This window comes from Pholis gunnellus (assembly GCF_910591455.1).
Source record: "Pholis gunnellus genome assembly, chromosome: 5".
In the NCBI taxonomy this organism is placed as follows: Eukaryota; Metazoa; Chordata; class Actinopteri; order Perciformes; family Pholidae; genus Pholis; species Pholis gunnellus.
This window is the reverse complement of record NC_136531.1, coordinates 16,691,717-16,713,801: the sequence shown is the minus strand read 5'-3', so window position 1 is coordinate 16,713,801 and position 22,085 is coordinate 16,691,717. Positions and strand designations below refer to the sequence as shown.

Here is a 22,085-nt window from a genome sequence, read left to right as displayed (position 1 = left end):
ACTTATTCGAGAGCCATTAATGTTCAGGATAATAATAGTGCTCTAGTGTCACTTTCCATCTTACTGTACAATATTGGGTTACTGACCAACACATCTGGACACATAGAGACAACAACTGTACCATACCGGACCCTGACAAGCTCCCTGGACTGAACACATCCACACTGTTTTACAGGTTGGGTGTAATTAAATGGGGGGGAAAGCAGCATATTTCTATTAAATTCTAGCCTATGTGTAACCTAATATTCAGCAGTGGTGGAAAAGGACTGACTGAGTTTTGATCTTTTAATCAGCCAGAGGTGGAACCTCAAATGACTCCACAAGTATAGTCTTGTATTTTAAACCTTTCTTAAGTGAACCTGCAGAAGTATTATCTTCAGAATGTAATTAAAGTTTATAAAGTAAAATACTAAATGGCCCCTTTGTGTTACAATGTTGAAGTATTATTACTAATGCCTCAACTAAATGAGAATATGCTTTGTATGAAAAATCTTTAGCTTTAAAGCAACAGTAACTAGCTATAGCTGTCACATTATTGTAGTGGGGATAAAGGTATAAAAAGAGCAATGTGTCCTCTGAAATGAAGTTGAAGTAGAGTAGCTTTAAAAGAAGATACTCAAGTAAAGCACCAGTACTTCAAGGTTATACTAAAGTAGGTTACAGTTTGTTTGAATATTTATTTTACTTTTGTTATTTAAGCCACCTAGAATTAGCCTACTTTGCTTTGGCTATGTCGGAAAAGGCCTAGTTTTTTCTGTTGAAGAGAGAAAACAATAAACCCCACAGTGCTGAAGAACTATGTGTTAATTTCTGCAGGGGTTCTGCGTTATGCTCTCAGCATTCACAGATTAATCATCAGAAGCAACCGTTTTCTACTCACTTACCCGGTTCACCTGGAAAAAAAAGAGTCTAATCTGCATATCTGCGTGGACGCAGTTCTGAAGACTGCACTGAACATGCGCAGTCCAGCGCAGCGTCGACGCTCCTCAGCACTCCCCTCTGTCGCAGACGCTACGTCATCAGTGTTGGCGGTATTTTGAAACAAGGAGCGTCTGTTTTTGTTGGTTTCCGTGTTGTGGAGAAAAATTCGCAAATTATGGTAAGACTGGATTTCCTCTGACTAATCGTGTAGCTCAAATATGTACACAGCAATGTGAAGTGAGACGTATTCACATTAATTGCCGAGAACATCGGTGCTGTTAATGTGAACGAGCGTGAATCATCACCCATGCACTGGGGCAAATGTGTCTGTGCTGAGCTAGTTAATATTCAAAAACCAAATATCCAAAATGCAAATCGACACTTTTTGTTGCATTTCATATTCCCGTGTTCAGGCTGAGGTGAAGCTAGGTGGCCAGGCAACAGCGGAGCTGTCAGAGGCCGCTCAGGGTGAGCTGATGGACCAGTGTGAGGAGCAGTTTGCTCAGCTGGAAAAGGTAAACTGATGTTTAGCCAGGCTGTCCTCTCCAACCAGCCCCTGGATGTGCAACGAAGGTTCAAACCACAGACTGTGTGTGTGTCCCTTTGTGTTGCAGCTTCAGAATGAGATGATACTGTGTGAACCAGAGTTCTGTGAGAATCCTCAGGAGCAGGTGAGATGCTTTAACTTGGTGTTGCTTTAAATTACTTAGAATATCTTCAAAACTTCATATTCATACAGCCCTTTGTTGCACGCATAACGTACATCAAAGGTCTTTACAGAGGCAAGCAAAGTAGCCTATTTATCTGACTAATCAACAATCAATGAGGCAACGCAATGATAAGCTCATCAAACCTGGCAACTCAATTTCGAAAAATGAGAGAGCTGTCAAAGAGGCTTCTTCTCAATGGTGCTGCAGATGGAAATAACAAGCCATAAGTATGTTATACATGTTTACGAATAATTTAGCATTTTAAAGTTGGTTAATCCTAGTTTTGTTTTGCATCACACATACTGTGCGTCCCTAAAGGTATGACATCATAGAAAAACAAGATGATATATCCATTAGAGAGCTTTACAATCAGCTAACACTAAACCATTGTTTAGTTTGAATTTTCCTTGTCATATTTTACTAAATATTGTCGGCTTATTTGTTTTACACTCATTAGGTGTGATATTAGTGTATGTAAATAACTTAATAACTAATTAATAGCCTTCATAAATGTGTTTAATGTGTTTAATGTGTGAATATTTTTCATTAGGCAGTAAATCGACTGATTGCAACAGAAGCTGAACTGAAGCAGTGGCTGACCGTGGAGCCAGAATGTAAGTCCTCTTTATTTAAATTGTGATTTCAGGCTTTCCCATACATAAATTGTTATACCTGCTGTATCTAATGTTTGCAAAATTATCATTTTATAAATGTATTTATAGTATTTGTTTCTCTGTTTGTGCTCTATCCAGTGCTGATATCAAATTCAGAAGTTTTACTTCAGGCTGGAAAAGAGGAGGTATGTCTGTGTGTGAAATGTAACACTGAAGAATGTTTCTTGTTGAAACTCCTTATTTAAATTCAGTTCCAGTTATGCAATCCCTTTTCCCACGTTGTTTTCCACAGATGCTCAAGCTGTGCTCTGAACTTGAGATGGTCGTTTCTTGCCATGAAGCAAAGAGAGACAAATTGAGAGAAACCAAAGAACTGTGCGTACATCTTTTAGTTGTAGTGCAGACTTTGTCTTTTCGCAGAGCATATAGTACATGTTCCTCAGAAGTGAATGGAAGACACTTTTCATTTGTTTTGCTCAGTGTATTGTTCTGAAAGTCAATGTATTTTAGTGAACAGAAGTGGTTGGGGGAGAAGAAACAGGCGCTGATAGCTGCCAATGACCACGTTGAACGCCTTCGAACGGAAAAGGGGAAGTTATCCGAGCAAAGGTGAGCGTCATGGCGGTCACACTGAACCAGGAGTTCAAGCTCTGAGGTGTATTGCCACTGGAGGGCAGCAAAACACATTTACTGTATTAAAGAAGGGACAATGCACATTTACTAACACACACACACTTGAGTCCATCATGTAAATACATTTACATCTACCTACAGCCTGGTAGGCAGGTGGATGGCATTCAAAGAAAACATACAAGAGCACTGAAGCACACACAAGTTTAACTCTGAGAACTGTATGAACTAAAATCTGTGTGTGTGTTTGTGTTGACATGTGCATTCCACAGTATATTGCAGGACACCAAGGCGAAAATCCATAAAATGAAGGTCTACCAGGAGAGGCTGATGGAGTCTCTGGGCGACATACTGGAGAAGCACGTCCCTCTCCCTCAGAATGAATCCAGTACCAACAGGAAGAAGAAGGTGCAGCGGCCTGCTCTGTGTTAACATGTGAAACCTGTGCTGTCACGACACCAGATAACCGTCTTTTGTTTATATTTTCAGAACATTCCCCAGGAGTTAAATGAAGACTTGATTTCACTTAATGAAATTCTTGAGGTGGGTTTTGATGCTCTACATAATCAGCTTTGATGTCTAATTATGTTTCCTTGCATTAAGTGAAAGGAGTCATTTTCAAAAATGATAATACAGGTTTATTGCCATGTAGCTTTTCACTTTAACATTTTTCTTGGTGTTGTGGTGTATAACGGCTATATATATATATATATATATATATATATATATATATATATATATATATATATATATGTGTGTGTGCGCGTATATATAAATATAGTCAAAATATCTTCCACTGGGATGTTGAAGCTATGTCCAGTCAATGGGTATATGATGGAGAAGGAGCTCATATGCGTGTGTTTTTGTTGTTGGTTATTGCTGTAATATATAAAGCAAGGCTATACTATATCTTATTTTTTTTCGATGACAGTGAATGTTTGCATCTTATTCTCCCGTCCCCTTGAATTTGAGGTCTAGAGATGCTTGACAATGATGTATTAAGATTATTAAGATTAAGATTCTGCCAACTCTCAGTGCTGCACGTGTATTTTGGTCAGGTGGTTGTATACATAATTGTGATTGTTTTATTCTCAAACTCAAATCCTTTTGTAAATACTTCATGTTATAGTATTTTGTTGGCCATGGCACATAGAATGTGCATAAATACCTCCAGTATTTTAGTGTGGGACGGTACTTTTGTCCCGTCATCGCTCTCCTAGCGTCTCTTTCCAGTGTGTATTATCAAATAGAGAAAGAAATCAAAATCTATTGAACTGTCTCTTTGTAAATGCCTACCTGCATACTCTATAGGTCGTATCACCTTTACTTAACATCAATCTCCCTCCGTTCCCCCACAGCTGCTCATGAACAAGGTCCTGAATACACCACACGACCCCTATGTGACAATGGACAACACATTCTGGCCCCCGTACACAGAGATGCTGCTCCGCTACGGCATTGCAGTGAGGCACCAGGAGAATAACTTCAAGATCCGCCTGGAAACCTTCTGTTGAGGCAGTGGTGCATCAGGCATCTTAAGTACCACTTATCTGCTAGTGTTTGTAATTTGGGTCTGATTGTATAGTGCCGTCATTATGTATATTTATGTGAGCTCATATGAAGACTAACTGCTGGGAAAGATATGAGGTTACCGATATAATGAAGTGTGATTATTAAATGAGTAACTTTCCCAATTAGGTTTCATAAGTATTGTTTAACCATGAGTCCTTTAATACACCTGAGAACACCAACATTAAAGACTCAATTTCGTGTAAACTCATATCATTATTGTTGATATTTTCTCTTAAGTACATATTTCCTTTGATCCTTTTTTTCATAGCTGTTTTCAATGGCAAGATGTAATCATCAATGAGAAATGTAGGTGTATTTATGACTATGAATTTGGTTTCATTAAAAGATGTTTGAGTTGCTTATAAGGGGACTTTTAGAAGCCTTCAGGTACCCAAAGGGTGAATTGTTGTTTTTTCTGTATATATTTTCATGTTCAATAAAGTTTTGTTACGAAAAAAACCCATCAGGGATCATTGATTGTCTTCTCGTGGTTGATGTAGGCAACCAGTAGCCATCTTTCCAGTCCAAATTATAATTACAGTTAGTTTTTTTATGAAAATGCAAAACTTATTTAATGAGAAACTTCGTGCGTCAGACGACGTCAGAACTGTCGTCCAATCAGATGCATCAGCCGCGTCAGCGCTAGTGTTCCTGTGGGCGGAGACGGGATTCCGGTTCCGGGTGTTTTCACATCTCGCTCTGAGGCGTCCATCGCTCTGATTATGATCTTTTATGAGAAACTTAATTCGATTCACGACTGATTAAAGTAGAGTTATTTTTTTATCAAAGGAGTCCAACTAAAGCCGCACCTATGGCGACCCGCTCGGAGAGAGAGAAGGCCCAGAAACTCAACGAGCAGCACCAGGCCATCCTGTCCAAAATGCTGAGAGAGGAAGACAACAAGTACTGCGCCGACTGCGAGGCTAAAGGTACGACAGTCACACTGTCGACTTTAAAAAAAAAAATTAAACTTCTCAGAGTTAACATTTTCACTCCGGATCCGTCGCGAGCGCGCTCTAACTATGTAGCATCTGGGTTGGTTAGCTTAGCTGAGCTAACTCGCTAGTGGGTAACTGGCTCAAGCTAGTCAGCTGACATCCCCTGAAGCTAAACTAAGTGGCTAACTAGCAAGCTAACTTCTCTAAATCTACACGAGCAACACCTCTCCCTTAACGCCGCCTTCAGCTTTTCTGTCGGGTTTTTACAAGTGTCTCCACAGGAACCTGGCTCTTGTTTTCACGTTAGGTCATTGGTAAAGAATGCAGAGCTAGCTGTTGGCACTTAAAGTCACTGCAAGATCTTGCATTTTTATGTTTATCGTCTTCAGATATCTCTCCATAATCAAATCACAATACTTTTTTGGTGTTTTTTTGTGTATCAGGTCCAAGATGGGCATCCTGGAATCTGGGAGTATTCATGTGCATCCGGTGTGCTGGCATCCACAGGAACCTGGGAGTGCACATATCCAGAGTCAAATCAGTCAACCTGGACCAATGGACTTCAGAACAAATCCAGGTGTTGTTTTGTTCTCTATGGACTTTGGTTCAATTACAGAACACAATGCTTTTTATTACTCGACTACTACATCAGTTTAAATTGTTTTGCGAGACATTGCAAAATCTTTGTTGCATGGGACTTAAGGAGATTTAAGGACAGCATCCTTCTACTTGGGCATATCTGTCCTCTATTGACAACCCGCCTTTCCTCTTCGAGTCCTCAGACCTGTGACAGGACTGCATATCTATTATAAAGGGGGTACTCTCAATAAATGAGCACTGCGCATCAGTAAACTTGGTACATGGTGAGAGATCTTAACTTTTAGTCCCTTATGTGAGTCAAGCTTCAAACATACCAGATCCTAAAACTCCCATAATGTAAACTGATGGGCTCTGTCACTACGCTGATCAGAAGATTACTGATAACATGAGCATGCAAGTCATATGTATGACTAGGACACACTTTTTTTGGAAGCTCCAACATATTTTACTTTGCACTTTTTAATACAAAAGTTCCTTTGATTAATATGTCTTACATGAGCTGTGGTCCAAGGTATTTAAATCTGAGTTTTCCCACCAGCCTTCCACTCAGCCTGCCTGGCATACGACCATCTGTCAAACTCCACCTCCCTAGTTTATATCACAAGCATCAGAAAGCTCCAATAGAGCCACAGAAGACATTATACTCTCCTTGATGAGCAGACTAATCATTATGTGCAAATTGAATTGAGTGCCCCTTGTAATATTTAAACATGCATATATGAACAGCCTCTGTCTTCTATAAACCTCTCTGTCCTTCCTGTTTGTTTTTTTTAGAGTATACAGGATATGGGTAACACCAATGGCAGGCGGCTTTATGAGGCAAACCTTCCAGAAAGCTTCAGAAGACCTCAAACAGACCAGTATCCTTCACTATCAGCAGGCACACGTAAAATAACTTAAAAGTGCCACACTGTATCTACTGAAGCTATTCGTTTTTTAACTTGTTTGTTGCTCATTTTTCTCTTAACTCTGACCTAAGAGCTGTGGAATTCTTCATCAGGGATAAATATGAGAAGAAGAAATACTACAGCAAGAATGTGACCAATGGGAGCAGTGTATGTATCCAGTTTTTTTAATACTAAATAGATATATTGTACATGCTTGTAAAAGTAGCGTACACACTTTTACACACAAGTTGTTCAAGCTGGCCTAAGTTTTTTCATTTTGAGTTTGTTTTGTTTGTGTTTTTTAGCCCAAAGATGTTAAGAAAGAGAGGGAGCCAGACAGAGGAGGCAAGGTGTCATCCTACACCAAGGTAAGTGTCTCACACAGTAGAGCTGTATGAACATTCTCCTCAGCATCAGTTTTGTCCCATATGGAGTTTTCCTTACTTTCTTGTTTTTATTCTAACTACCTTTTCTTTTTTTTTTTAGAGTGAAGAAACCAGGCCAGCTCCCAAAGTCAGCCCCGCTAAGACTTCAGAACCCTCCGTGAACCTCCTAGGCCTTGGTGAGTGTCTCAGTGTCTTATGACTGCGCTGCCCGAGTCTGAGCTATTTATGGAATCCGGCTAAATACGTTTTCAGCTTGTAATTGTTTTCCTTTTATTGCCAATTCCAATAACTGAGCGGATGACTATAGACTCATTTGGAGGTTTTATGGGCTAACAGTGCTGTGTAATTTCTGATTTGTATTTAATTGTACTGTATGTGTGATGAGCTGCCTGTAACTCTTTCTTGGTGTAGCATGCTGTGGCATGTTATGGCTGTGATTGTATACCTTTTCAATGAAGGGGATAACTCCACTGAACTGAGACTTGGTAGTCCTGTAAGGCAGAGGGCCGAACCATGACACTGTCCGCCTGCAGCTTGTGTTGTCATCGCTGTAAACTTGTCGGCCCAGTGTGTAATAATCAAGCAGTGGGCTTGAGCGTAATGTCAAAAGACACTGTGTTCCTCTTTCAGTTGGTTTCTAGTCCCTGTGTAACATATCAGCTACTGTGACTGTACATTCCTGTTACTCTCATCTGACGAGAAGCAGACAAACCATTCTGATCCGCTATCTTATCGGTTTGAGAACTTTTAATGAAGTCTGTTGTTCTTTTAAGTTGCTGTTGAGGTAGTGAACCACTGCAAGGTCGTTGTTTTTTATGTGAGTTTGTCAGAGGAAGCGTTAAAGCTGCCGACTCAGTCGCCGTGTATGCGACTGACTTGTAACTTCTTGTTTTTTACATTTATGTTTGGACCTTTTTTCTTTGGAGGACCAGACTTAAATATTATACGGGATGAAATGGGGACAGTTTGACAGTTTGATCATGAATGGAGGCAACACCTTATCTCAGTGGCTCACAGCACATTTATGACAACCGTATGGAAACATTTAGCTCGTGGGTCCATTGCTGGCTCACTTGCAGCTGGTCTTCCAGTGTATAAGTAGCCGTTATGTGGACATTTCTGCATTGATGTAGAGGAAATTAGTTGTTTCTCATGGTCAAATGGCGAGGTAGAACAACAGGTTATTGTTTGTCTATTGATTTGTGTACTCAGAATATGGGTGTTTCACTTCATTACAGTAATTTAATCTACAGTTTAAAGTAAGCGGACATATTTATGCTACTGAGGAGCTTTGCACTGTTTGGATGTTTTGTGATCGATGAGCTAATGAGGGCAAGCTGATACATTTTCTATTGTAATAACCATTAAGCTGTTCTGCAGCTGTGGACGGGCATTGCAGTTAAACGAATAGAAAGATGACGCGTGTTCCCACACTAACAAACATAAGTTTGTTTGTTTTACAGCAATTACAATTATACATTTCATAAGTTCTTGTGAAGTGAATTCAGGTAGAATGTCATTGGGGAGTCGTCAGTGAGTTGTGTTGTGTCGAAATAGTCCAACACCTGTTTTCTCTAACTGTGAGCTCTTCATTTCTACCTGTAAAACCAGTTCTTTAAACCTCTCTGTCACAGACGTACCAGCAGCCGCATCAACTAACAATGGCAGCTCGAGCACAAACCAGAACAACAATGACCTGGATATATTCGGCCCGATGGTATCCAACCCCCTCCCGTCATCTTCATCTGCAGCTCAGTTTTCTCAGGTAAAATCCAGCAACAATTCCCCCGTCCAGATTTAGTACTAATTTCTGAATGATGCTCAGGAGGGCTTGACAGTAACGGTTGTCTAGTTGTACAACTGAAATTAAGTGTGCAGTAGAAAATAAAAAGTCAAGTGATAACTACCAGCATCAACAGCCCACAAGACAGAAACGGCAACACTGAGAGACGGTGAAAGAGGCAGAGTGTGCGAGCGAGCGTGTGTGTGCATGTGTGTGTGCGCGGTGATATCACTTTGTTATTGCTGTGTCACAGTACAAGTAGTACTGGTCAAACGACTTGTTGTTATGTCCGGAGGATTTAATTACCACCAAGCCTGTTGGCTGTTAAAGCTACCAACAGGCCACAACTGAAATCTGGGGATAAGCATGCAGGACGATATATTCACTCCATTTATACATGAAGAAAAACACGGAAGCCATTCTGTCAAATAGCTGATGGCTGTATGGCAACTAGGTCGTAAACGTTGATTTAATGACGGAACCTTTATTGATGATAATTTGTTGATTCATTTAAAACATGTTCTGTTTTCATATTGAGCCACTGATGTTTTAAACTCAAGTCACTGTTATTACGTACCGTCATCCAAAACGTTTCCTCTCTGTCAGGTGAGCTCCAGTAACGCAGCCAGCACTCCGACACAAGCTCGAGCAGCAGGAGGCGGAGCCAGCTCGGGGTCGGTGCAGGGAGACCTGGACTTGTTCAGTGACACCAGTAGCACCACTAAAACTGAAGACACGACCAAGAAGCCGCTGTCCAAGGACTCCATCTTGTCCCTGTATGGAACCAACAGCATGTCCCAACAGGCCCCCGCTGGTGAGGACGCGAATGTTTAGAAATAATGTGAAATACAACCCAAGTCATTTTCTTTTATTGTGATGTCTTTGAGACACAAACATTTTCTTATTGTAACGTCATTGGCATTACGTTTACCTAAAGCATTGGATATGTTTCCTACAAAACCCTGTAATCAGTAAACAAAAGACCTTTGCCTAAAATTGGCCTACATCTTTTTAAATTTAAATCAGGAACTATTTGACTCAAGTAATAAGTAAAACTTTACTCTGCCAACCCTCCATAAACCCGCCAACAAATCATAGAAAAGAAGATGTTTTCTATAACTTCAGAATTATCTTGTTATAACAGGCAAAGAAGATGGGGATCCAGTTGTCGCCCACAACTAATTCATTGCCTTCATGGCAAAATTATACTTCCGGTTTACATCCCCCAAGTTATGGAAACTGTAGTTCCAAAACTTGGGGCTGCAGTTGTCTTGATTGTGTCCATGGGGAGGCCCGCTGTGTCAGACTTTGAAATCCCCTGGGCTAGTTACCTTGGTTTTCCTCACCAAGGTAATGGAATCCATAAGGAGCAAGTACATGCATGCTTGTATGTCCCAACACGGTCCCACAGACCTGTCTTCTTCTCGTCCTGATTAACAGGCGCCTTAGACAAACACACAGCCAAATATTTAACTAGTTTTGGGAAACACCCCACATATCACAGTACAGGCTTGAAAGACATATTTGTGTGCGTAACGTCTTCTTTCCTCCTCAGCTGGCATGTTCATGGGCCCCTCCCAGATGCAGTTTCCTGTCCAGGCCGCTGGTGGTTATCAGGCTTTCCCTGGCATGGGCACGGCCATGCCGCCTACAACCGTCATGGGTGCCATGATGGCTCAGAGCGGGGCGGCCATGATGGGGCCCAGTCCGGGCATGATGGTTGGGATGACGATGCCTAATGGCTTCATGGGGAATGCACCAGCCACCGGTGTGATGGGCATGGCACCGAGGATGATGGGACCACCGGGTGGTGCGTTGCCCGCGGGCATGGTGCCCGCTCAGGGCATGTACGCCATCCAGCCTGGGCAGCAGGCTCAGTGGAACATGGGTCAGGTATGGAGAGCCCTGAAGCTACGTGTGTTGATTACTGCAGCATTGTCAGAGGGTACTTTAAAAAAAAAAGCAACTCTACATTAAATCTTGTTCTGTGGGTTGTGTACATGTATGGCTACTTGATTATGGCAAAATCATAATCGCGACCATTTTTTAAATAAACTGCACAGCCTTATGTTCATATGTGTCTGTCAGGTGTGGTTAGTTTTACACGTGACCACACCGAGCTATGGTGATGCATTGCACATAGTGCACGGTGCATTGTGAAGTTACTACACAGGATGTGGACAGAGCATCCAGCCGCCACTCTGCTCTGTGGAGCAGCAATAATTGATTCCTGACCTCTAGAGGCCAGAAAGGAGACACCAAAGCAAGCCAGTAAGAAGTCTAGTGAAGAGGTTGTGCAGGAGGAGCTTTGATCTAAGTTCAACTTTAACTGCTATTTTTTTCTTTAGAAGCATGCTTTTTCCTCCTCATGTCTCAACCCGACTACAGAGATCACGGACTAGTTTCAGGACATAGTTGGGTTCAGAATTATAATATTACAGGTTTCAATCCATGATGTTATGTTCCAGTGTTGATATAGGTCTCTCTAACTTCCTCAGGTGAATCAGCAGATGTCAGGGTTGACTCTGAACGGTGCAGGTGGTCAGATGGCCTTCGGTCAGCCTCCGTCAGCTATGGGTGGATGGGCCGCCGCAGGATCTGGCCAGACTCTGAGCACACAGCTATGGAAGTGAGCCTTCGAGCAGTTTGATGGTTGGGCAGAGTAAGAGTCGAGGTCGCAGAAAGTGCAAAATATATCTTGTGCTGCTTTGCACCTCCCTATGAACTGATGCCCATTTCCATCGCGGACCAGCCTTCAGAACATAAAAATTGTATCTCCTTTTTTTTCCTTCTCCCTTTCTCTGTCTCTCTTTCTCTCTATTGTGTGAGTGAATTGGGAGTCGTACAGGATTACAGCCTGGCAGTTTCTGCCTGTCATATGGTTTTTGATCATAACTTTTATTTTCCTTTTTTGGAAAAAAAAATTACAAGGAAATAACAGTCCCAACAAAAATGATATCGACATATCAGAAAAGCTGCAGGACCAGTTACACAAGCTTTTATTGTATCACTGTATTATTATAAGAATATAGAACATTTAAATGAATAGTATTTAACGGGAGAAGATATGACTATCAAGTCTGTCAGTACTGCTCCAAAATGTACAGCGCCGTATAACCTTTTAAAGTACTTGTGGTTCCCCTATCAAATTAAAGTGATAATAAATGACTGGCTCTGATGTGTCTTCTATGATTCATACTGTATAGAAATACACCTGCAGGAACACGGTCACTTTTATCTCCTATACTTGCCTAAATTCTGATCCAGAATCTCACTTGGCCACTGAAACTAACAGTTAGTAGCTCCAAAGATGTAGGTAGGGCATGTGAATGGAAACATAAGGCTCCTTCAACGGCATCAGCCAGATGTGCTGATCAGCGGGAAGAGGGACAAAATTAAGCAAAGCCAAACTCCTCGTCCCTGCTGTTGATTCTAAAATACTCATAGTAGTATGTCAGAAATGTGAGGGAAAAAGTCACAGTGTAGATGGAATGTCAAAGTCATAGTTTAGTATGTTAAGCAAAGTCTAGAAAAAGTCATATAGTAAGTAAAAAAATTATTAGTCATAGAATAGCATGTCGTAAAAAGTCAAATTGTATGTCAAAAAGCTTTATAGTATGATGAAAAGGCATAGTACAGTTTGACAAAAGTAAATGTATAGTATTAGAAAAAAATAAAGAATCCATAGTATAGTATGTCGAAACAATTCATAGTATACCATTCAAAAAAAGGCATAGTATAGTAGGCCAAAAAAAGTAATAATATAGTATGTCTATGAAGTTATAGTATAATATCGTATATGTCGTTAAAAGTCATACTAAAGCATTTTTTTCAAAACTTAGTATGTCAAAAAAGTCATCAAAAACAATTCATATAGTATGTTTAAAAAGTCATAAAATAATCAGTTTAAGTGTGTGGAATAGTCATACAAGTTACAGTATATTATGTCGAAAAAAAGTTATAGTATGTTTAAAAAGTCAAAGTATAGCATGTCAAAAAAAGTATAGTATGATGACAAAATTCAGTGTATAATATGTCCAAAAATAAATGGTATAGAATGTAAAAAAGAAAATGTTGATAGTATAGTATGTCAAAAAATAAAAGTCATGAAAAAGTCATAGTATAGTATGACGAATAAAGTCATAAAGTAATCTCCGCACCACGGTGGAGGAATGCGCATGATTTTGGTTCATTATGAAAATGTGGCAATACTAAAAAGATGTCGGCAGACTGCCACAGTCTAGGTAATCGATGAGAAACACTGAACCTGATGTAGATTGTGTTTGAAGTTATTGTTCACATTATCTACTATAGTTGAGCTCATGGTGTCAAGTATAATTAGAATATTATTTCGAATAAAAGTATAAATGCTATAAAACAAACTGTTTATTTTTGCATATGAAGCACTCACAAGTAAAGGTAAAATAAAATCTTCACTTCCACTGAAGGAAATAATTTTCAGTTTACCGAAATAAACAAGTATCGTTCGTATGAAAATATAATAATTATGCAGTATTTGTGCATATTAAACTTGGATGCTATTGGAAGGAAACAAAACGGCTCCATATCCGTCAAATCCATTAAACAAATAGAAATACAAAGCATCAAATCCTAAATCATCATCAACTTCCTAGCTCAAGCAGTACATTGTACATTGTTAGCACACACGATTGTTTTTCTTACAATCCTAAACTCAGTCATTACACAACATGTGGATTCTGATCAGTACATCAGATAACATCCAACCAACACATTGCTGTTCTGTGCTAAATAACTCTGAGACAACATTCATTGATCTTCTCAACGTCGGCAACAGCCAGTCAGTTTAGCGAAATATCGTGGTCATGTTTACTTCCTGTATTCCTCAAGCGCCGCCCCCTTGACCTCTCACCCTCCCCTCCAGGCTCGGCGCATGTGCAGCGCAGACACGGTGAAACCACGCCCCCTGCCGTCCACAGTCAATAACCAAGGCAGGGCTGCTGCAGCAGAGAATCTACGTGGACTGATAGGAAGGCTTGGTCTGGTTAAGCATACTTTGTTACATATTGATATGAACAAATGCATTTTACTCTCCACGTTACACAGTTGGCTTTACTGCACCACCTCAATTGTTTTTGTACAAAGTTTATTAATCAATGTGATGGCCTGAACTGTGCCAACATACCATAATATATTATCTGAGGTTTATTTTAAAAAGGTGTCTACTTTGTATTGTATTTGTATTAAAAGCTTCAGGCTCTAGTTTGATCATAAATACATATTTTGATATTCATGTTGTTGAGGTAAATCCAAGCGAAACATTACATGAGATTAAGTCTAGAGTGGTTTTAGTCTGCACTTTTTCTCCAATGGGGCTTGTCAATATATTGTTCATTTTCATAACTTTTTTTCAAAAAAGATTTTTTTTTTGTTCTTCGTCAAAATTAATTTAAAAAAGCTTGTGTTTTGTATCTGAAAACTACAGACTATTTTTAAGGATTTGTGCACTTACCACCTTTGAATTCTAAATTACCGCCTCTGGTTTCCATCATACTGACACATTAGCAAATTCTCTATGAATTGCCAAAATACTGAGAAAGTGTAATCTGCTGAATTATGATCATTTTGGAAAGTGCATGCATATATTGAGCTGACATGATAAATGATGGTGTGGTTTTGGCTTTAACAAGGTGCAGCAATTGTCTTTTTCTATAGGTTTAATAAGGAGTCTAATCTTTCTAAAAATGAGTCTTTTGTTGACTATAACAAACACATTCTTGTATGTACAGGAAACCAGCACTTGGTGGCAGTAGCGCTTAAACTTTTAAAAGTAAAGGGAGTTGCCCAGTTCAGTCTGTAGCCAAAATGAACTAAAGCTCAATGTTCTGTCTGCTTACTGTTCTGTGCCAACATCTACCTATTGTATTTTCAATGTTTTGTTTTAATATATTCTGTAGTTGCCCTTATTATGTTTATTCACTTATACATTTAGCTTGTTGTTGAGCTTTTCCCCCTTCCTAACGTTGGTTATGAAGTGATAAATATAGAGCAACAAGTTTATAATTACTACTGCCTTTTTAAGGCACTTTTGTTATATTTTATCGTGAGGCTGTTGGGCACATTAAAACAAGCTTTCAGAGTTTGGAAAACCAGAGTCATACAGTAGGTGTTTACAGTCAGTAGCAGTTTTGTAGGGAAAATGTGCCTCACTCTGCCTCTGAGCAGTTTTCATGAGTAGTTCTTTCATTGGGTATTTCTCTCTGGGGTTTACGTATCTTTATAGGTATTCCAACAGAATACTTTTTTTAAAAAACACATATGTATGTACCCAATGCATGCTGGGATATGCTCCAGTGCACACAGCTTTAAAAGCAAATACTTACTTTTAAAGTCAAACAGAAAAATGCAACAGATTTACATTTCTTTGTAAAAAAATCCCTCTTTCATGATAGCATGCATTGTACTTAGAATGCCCTGCCCAAGTACGTCTGTCCCGTCTTCAGGATCTTGCAATTGTATGTAGGGTGTGGTTCATCAAACCAGCCCTGCCTGTTTAACTCCAACCTTTCACCATCCTGCATATGTGATTCAGAGCTGCATGCTTTCTTATTATAATAGGGGATGATACTGTGTTTTGATGGACTCGCAGGAGGACCAAACTCACATCCATGCAAATGGTTAAAAAAAAAAATCCCATCTATCTCATGCTTGGCAGGACCTGAAAGCCCCTGAAGTGTATTTGGTCTTGTTCCACTCTCTACCTCTCAACTGTTCCTACGCCTCGCTACAGCTCGGGCGCAGTTTGAGAACTTTCACAGTAAGGTTTGATGCCATACTGCGTCTCAGACCTTTAGCAAAGAGGTTAGGCATTCCTCTCAGCTTGTGTGTCAAACCTAACACTGCTCCAGAATAGAGTCCGCCAGTCGAGTGAAGAATGTTCCTTCTCTCCACATCAACATTCCTGCTGATACGGGCGTCGGCATCTGGTTTAACCGTTTCAGATATGATTAATACTTAACTAAACATTTCACTGATAAGCTTAATGGGATTTGGTAAAAGTCCACATTGAAATACAGCAGGCCCACATTCAAGGGATTATATCTGATTGGACTTTTGACATTCAATCAATCAAAACTATAACACAAAAGCTGAAGCTCACAAACAAACCGTGCCGCCCGTTTCCAGTCTTTGTGCTAAGCTAAGCCAAAACTGGCTACTAATAGCTTCATATTTAGCATACAGAACTGAAATTGTTACGAATCTTCTCAAGAAAGATAATAAGTGTTCTTCCCAAAGTGTCAAACTATTCCTTTATTTATACAGTATTTCTATTTTCTGTGCAGGAATTCTAAAGCGTACTGCACTAAATAAACGGTTCAGAAGCACCCTGTGACTTGCAGCTCACAGGCTAGGGATTCAGTTACCGGACAAAGGAAGGTTACGCACAATGTGCGAAAGTCCCTGTTGTTTCAATAGTTTCAATAGAAAGCAGAAATAATTCAAAGTATCCTGAACTTGTCATTAGTTGAACTGAATTGAACTTTATGTCAAATATTTCAAGACATCAAGTGAGTAACATCTTCTTTTCCTGTCTGATCTCACTCGCTGCTAGCCTCAGGCTGGCTTTGGATGGCAGACAGCCACGACAGGGAGAAAATACAGAAAAGCCTTTCGGCAACTTGGCGCCGCTCCCTATCATGATCTTTTGTACAGCCACGTGCAGACAGTCTGCCTATTCATGTTGTAAATAATAAACTAACTGCTACTCAGTGTCGGCTTCTTTTACGTCTGCCCCTAATCTCCTTATTTATCAAATCCATCGTCAACTCTTCATGATGACAGCTCGTTATTACACCCAGAGGCTCCTGAACAAATTGAAGGAAATCCTCCTAATTATTTCGGAGAGGTGGTGTGTTAGCGATCATTCATAAAACTGACAGTGAAATTGATAATTTCCATTAAAAAAAAAAAATACAAGTGAAGATGCAGACAGTGAGCTTTTTGAAATCAACCAGCTCCTTAAACTTCATCAATGTTAAGCTGCATTTTTGGAGAAAATCGACTGCAATGATTAAAAGGTAATAAGTTCTATTTCCTACCCACATTTTTACAACACAGTACCTTTGGACAATATAGTCTTTGTTGACATCCTGGTTTAAAATGTATGAACATTGCTGTGCATATAAACTTCAGCATTTGTACTGTCTCTCATACAGAAAGAACTGAAACAAGTACCATCATGGCACATTTTAAACATAGGAAAAGACTTAGAAATACAAAAATGCACAACATCCAACATCTAAAATGTCAGAAAGTGTTGAAGAACTCATGAGGTTTGGCTTTAGTTTGCTCGTAAACAGATGTTTAGTTATTGCTTTGCAGTTAGCGCTCGACGGGCCCACTGCGTTAAACGTTTATCTGGGGAAAATTGCCTGTTGTTGCATCTTTTTTATGATCTCTGCTTTGGATTTTCATGTCAAATTACAAGCATAACTGGAAGGGCTTCGTCATCAACTATCAGTATAACAGTGTGGAGGAGAAGCCGATATGCAACAAAACGGGTCCAAATATGGGTGAGTGAAGCTCCTCACAGGGGGGTGTTTTTTGCAATCTGATCCTCTCTATAATTGCTCTCTTCTCCAAAACCAACATTACGCTATCACTTGAGAATTATGAACTCTTGACAGGATTTCACTCTCATTTTAGAAGATGTAACTGCTGACCTGTACAGAGTGCGAAGGCTTAAATGATACTCTGCCTCACTCTCTCTTCCCCACACACCACACCCACAGAACAATTCCCTGCCTCTCTTTCACACTAAACATACCATAAAAACATAACACGTATGTATTAAGTCACCATCATCCGAGGAGCCGCACCCTTCAGGATACATTTTTATCATGACAGCTCATTGGCCATTTGCAATCAGGCCAAAGTGCAGCACTGATAGCACCTGTTTCCACAACGACTCTCTTTGTTCAGTCAGTCAGTGTTTGCATTCCCACTCAGTATTTCTATCCTGAGTGTGTGTTCTTGTTACTAGGTGACATGAGTTGCACAGACTTCATGTAACACTGTGTTGAAAGCCCCCAGGGCAAAGATTGGTCAACCATTTGGGTGTGTCTTGTTTAAAAAACCCTCCTGAGGCAAAGCCCAGGCTCATTCACTTTGTTTGGTCAGGGACGGCACTTTTCTTCAAGTTCAACATCTCTGTGCGGTCTGTTCTCTAAATCCTAATGCTTTCCACACGAGAGCTTAACCATTGTTCCCCCTTTCCTGAGAGCAGCCACCCCCCCCCCCCCCCCCCCCCCCACCGTTACGTAACATAGATTTCCGCATCCCACCTCCCCGAATGTAATGCTGTTGCCATGACGACCGCACAAACAGAGCGATGCTGAGTAAGATGTTGCCTGTTTCTGAAAGACCAGTAAAGTCACGAAAAAACACAATTTGTTTCCACCAGCAGATTTATTTTTCAGACAGGTCAGAAACACACACACACACACACACACACACACACACACACACACACACACACAAAGGGATTTCTTCCAAATTGCAATTGTTGTAGACTTTAACACGGGCTTCACTTTCAACATGTCTCAGTTGTTTTCAGTACAGTTTCACTCATCTCGTGTAATAGATTTTATTATTGTGTGTGTGTGTGTGTGTGTGTGTGTTTGTGATTCTGAGTACAGCTCGTCCTGCCAGTTGGACCTCCTAGCTGGAGCTGCGCACAGTGGTGGTTGTGGTTGTGGTCTTTGAGCCTCCTGTGAAAAAGAAGGAAAAAAAAAATCATGACGGCAGAGCTTCAAGCTTGTATTACACTGACTTCACTGTTGTTATGTAATGTCTTGTTAAAGCAAATACATCACTTACCATGAGGTCTAGAATGGGTTGGAGGGAAGAGAAAAGTAGAGGAGAACAATGAGTGAATTGGTGCATTATTTTCTACATGAATTAGTGCATTTTGGTTTAAATGATCTCATAAGTCCATGCGTCTGTATTACTGTGTCTACCTGGACTCCTCTGTTTCCAGCAGGCTCCTGTACGTCGAGATCTCCTGCTCCAGCCTGGTCTTGATGTCCAGCAGCATCTTGTAGTCCTGGCCCTGCTGCTCGATGCTGGAGCGCACGTTGCCTAGTTCGGCTTCAAGCATGTTGATTGTGTTCTGGAAGCCGGAAAGCATGGCGCTGTAACGAGCCTCCGTCTCTCCCAGTGTGTTTTCCAGACCCCCTTTCTGTAAACAGAAGCGAAGAAAAAAAGGAGGTGATATCATGCACACAAATTCAGACACATAGTTGGATGTTCATAGTTGCAAAGTAACCAGTTTACTGTAGTAAATCCTTTGTGAAGCATTCTCACTTATTTCATGAGGGAATGATTAGCAGAGGCATACGTGCCAGGTTTTGTAGCTGCTTCTCCACTGTTCCACAGGAGCAGTGAGCTGTTCTAGCAGGGAGTGCTACATTATCTACTCCAGCTGGGCACAGATAATCCATGGGAGTACGAAGTTTTGTGTCATCCAGTTCAGCATTCCTTCAGCTTTCTTCAAGCTCTTTTATGTCTTCCAGAAAGTGAGCCCTTCCCTCAACTTCTCCACAGCTCCCATCCCTCTTATCTTTCTCTCCCTCCCTTCGTTCTTTCAATAAAGCCTCTTTCTGTTCCTCTCCCTTCTGCTCTCTTACCCTCTGTCACTGTCTGTTTCTACATTTCCACAGACAAGACAGCGATCCGGGAATTGTGCTCATATAAGGCAAGATCAGTGGGACATGAACACATTCTTTGGGGGGAGGGGGGGGGGGGGGGGGGGGGGGTGTTCTCACCATACTGAGCTGAGACTGCAGCTCAATCTCCAGGCCCTGCAGTGTGCGCCGCAGGTCATTGATCTCTGTCTTGGACGTCTGGATTGTCTCTGTGCTGCTGGCCACCTCCTTGGAAATTGTTGCCGACTAGAGCAAGAAAAAAAAAAAGACAAAATTGTGAAGAAGAAGTCTTGGTGATTACTCATCTTAGTTTCACAGATCATTATGTTTAATTACAGGTTAGACTTTTGAGGGAGTAAACCCAGTCATTTGCAACGTGTGGGATATGATTGTTTATGGAAAAGTCTCTTCACCTTCTCATTAAACCAGCTCTCCTGGTCGCGACGATGTTTGTCAGTGATGGATTCGTACTGGGCGCGGATATCGTCCAGGACTTTGTTGAGGTCTACCTGGGGTGCGGCATCCACCTCCACGTTGACTGTGCCAGTGAGCTGAGAGCGCATCGCTGCCAGCTCCTAAACAAAACAGAAGGATAAAAAGCATTAAGATCAATTTGCAGCATTTCAAACAGTCCTGATACAGGTGTGATGAAGCACGCTCCTGCTCTCATCGTGAGCATTGATCATTGTAGCTAGCGGATGTGCTTAAGTCACCTCTGCGTGATTCTTCTTGAGGTAGGCCAGCTCATCCTGCAGGCTCTCGATCTGCATCTCCAGGTCAGCCTTTGTCAGGGTGGTCTGGTCCAGCAGACGCCGCAGGTTTGCGATGTCAGCCTCAACTGACTGGCGCATCATCAGCTCATGCTCGAATCTGATTAGTTTTTGAGAGTAGATAACAAAGATATGAGACGACTATAACCCTGAAGCCCTCTTGTTGTGACATTAACATGATGAAGATAGGGCCTCGGTCGTATGAAGATTCCTGCTTACTTGGTTCTGAAGTCATCAGCAGCCAGTTTGGAGTTGTCAATCTGGAGCAGGATGCTGGCATTGCCGATGGTGGCGTTAGCAATCTTTGGAGAAGAAGAACAATGGGAGATGTCAAAGTTCAAAAGTCTCAAATGAATAGTTAATTGTGCAGTTACATACAGCAACATAGACTGGTTTGCTATGAATTACACTAATATATCCGTTAACTTCCCATGCAGTGCTTCTCAGCTACATCACCTTGTGATGTCCCACAACTACAACATTGAGTCACATTGCCATGCATATTGCCGACACACTTGACTTTACTTAACCCTTTTAAAACGCTCCCTTGATAATCATTAACAGCACAGCAAATATTTGACTTTTAAGCTGCTGAGGCAGGCACACACTATACCTTGTCCTTCAGGTCATTGATGATGGCCCAGTAGTTGCTGTAGTCCCTCTCTGCTGCAGGCCCCTTCTGCTCGTAGTACTCTTTGATCTGCACCTCCAGCTTGGAGTTGGCCATCTCCAGAGAGCGGACCTTGTCCAGGTAGCTGGCCAGACGGTCATTCAGGTTCTGCATGGTGGCCTTCTCGTTCAGGTGCACGGAGCTCTGGTCCAGTGCGTTGGACAGTTCGAACCCGCCACCCATGCCTCCCATGCCTCCCATGCCGCCACCCATGCCGCCACCCATGCCGCCGCCATACCCGGAGGAGACGGTGCGCACGCTGGAAGAGGAGATACGTGGGTTTCCTCTGAAGCTGAATCCTGACACACTGTGAGCCTTGTGGGGAGCAGCACTTGATGTGTAGCTGCGGCTCTGCCTGGTGATCATTTGGGGACCACCGCTGATGCTTGCGTTGTAATACATGATGGATGACTGTCTGCTGGTCAAGAGAGAACACGAAGAGAGAGGACCGTTATACAGCTGTAGACTGTAGCAGGACTGGAGTTTGATGAAGGGAGGAAGACTCTTGATATAGTGCTGGACCAGGGGGCGGGTCTGGCTGGGAGGAGGGAAGTGGAGAGGGTAGGAGGGAGTTTTCCTTTACAGTTCAGCCAGGGGCTTGGCAGAACCTTCATTTGTTTTCCTTTAAGGACCAGGGTTCGGTTTCTTTCCACTCCTGTGAGGAAACTGTTATGGAATGTGTGTGTCAGTGTGTGTGTTTCTGCGTTTGTGTGTGATGCTCGGTTGGTACGTGGGGATATCTCTGAGCGTGTTCATTATTGTGCGATTAGTGTGACTTGCATTCGCTTTCATATGTACCTGCAGCCTAGTCTAGTCTGGATTTCAACAGTATTTGTATCTCCATGCAAATAGAAAAGGCGTATTATTGTTCTAGTGTCCCACCATGAGTCAACATTTATATAAGCTGTATGTAAATAAT

General features: G+C 41.3%; 3 protein-coding genes across 3 annotated transcripts; 2 read left to right on the top strand and 1 right to left on the bottom strand.

The window, feature by feature from the left end:
* Nucleotides 1–1,060: 1,060 nt before the first annotated feature.
* Nucleotides 1,061–4,827, top strand: cenpk (centromere protein K). The gene is made up of 10 exons (XM_079160405.1): nt 1,061–1,099; nt 1,335–1,436; nt 1,536–1,592; nt 2,182–2,245; nt 2,384–2,430; nt 2,538–2,620; nt 2,756–2,854; nt 3,148–3,283; nt 3,365–3,418; nt 4,234–4,827. Exons 1-10 carry the CDS (start codon nt 1,097–1,099, stop codon nt 4,387–4,389), a joined length of 801 nt encoding a protein of 266 aa, XP_079016531.1. The 5' UTR covers nt 1,061–1,096; the 3' UTR covers nt 4,390–4,827.
* A 287-nt stretch (nt 4,828–5,114) lies between these two features.
* On the top strand, nt 5,115–12,203 carry LOC306695465 (stromal membrane-associated protein 1-like). The gene is made up of 10 exons (XM_079158715.1): nt 5,115–5,376; nt 5,829–5,962; nt 6,760–6,845; nt 6,965–7,040; nt 7,178–7,240; nt 7,359–7,434; nt 8,893–9,023; nt 9,648–9,855; nt 10,597–10,934; nt 11,540–12,203. The coding sequence occupies exons 1-10, from the start codon at nt 5,259–5,261 to the stop codon at nt 11,672–11,674; spliced, it is 1,365 nt and encodes a 454-aa protein (XP_079014841.1). The 5' UTR covers nt 5,115–5,258; the 3' UTR covers nt 11,675–12,203.
* Nucleotides 12,204–18,675: 6,472 nt separating this feature from the next.
* LOC306695750 (keratin, type I cytoskeletal 19-like) lies at nt 18,676–21,634 on the bottom strand. The gene is made up of 6 exons (XM_079159074.1): nt 21,110–21,634; nt 20,716–20,798; nt 20,440–20,596; nt 20,140–20,301; nt 19,847–19,972; nt 18,676–19,260 (listed from the first exon to the last, which is right to left on the bottom strand). The coding sequence occupies exons 1-6, from the start codon at nt 21,566–21,568 to the stop codon at nt 19,036–19,038; spliced, it is 1,212 nt and encodes a 403-aa protein (XP_079015200.1). The 5' UTR covers nt 21,569–21,634; the 3' UTR covers nt 18,676–19,035.
* Between the last annotated feature and the right edge of the window lie 451 nt (nt 21,635–22,085).

Coding starts and splice junctions, on each gene's coding strand:
- LOC306695750 (XM_079159074.1), bottom strand. CDS start 21,568: ATGTATTACAACGCAAGCATCAGCGGTGGTCCCCAAATGATCACCAGG. Junction 20,799..21,109: donor TCAATGACCTGAAGGACAAG/GTATAGTGTGTG, acceptor TCTTCTCCAAAG/ATTGCTAACGCCACCATCGG. Junction 19,261..19,846: donor TGCAGTCTCAGCTCAGTATG/GTGAGAACACCC, acceptor TTCTGTTTACAG/AAAGGGGGTCTGGAAAACAC.
- cenpk (XM_079160405.1), top strand. Junction 2,621..2,755: donor TTGAGAGAAACCAAAGAACT/GTGCGTACATCT, acceptor AATGTATTTTAG/TGAACAGAAGTGGTTGGGGG. Junction 3,284..3,364: donor GTACCAACAGGAAGAAGAAG/GTGCAGCGGCCT, acceptor TTATATTTTCAG/AACATTCCCCAGGAGTTAAA.
- LOC306695465 (XM_079158715.1), top strand. CDS start 5,259: ATGGCGACCCGCTCGGAGAGAGAGAAGGCCCAGAAACTCAACGAGCAG. Junction 7,435..8,892: donor CGTGAACCTCCTAGGCCTTG/GTGAGTGTCTCA, acceptor TCTCTGTCACAG/ACGTACCAGCAGCCGCATCA. Junction 9,024..9,647: donor CTGCAGCTCAGTTTTCTCAG/GTAAAATCCAGC, acceptor CCTCTCTGTCAG/GTGAGCTCCAGTAACGCAGC.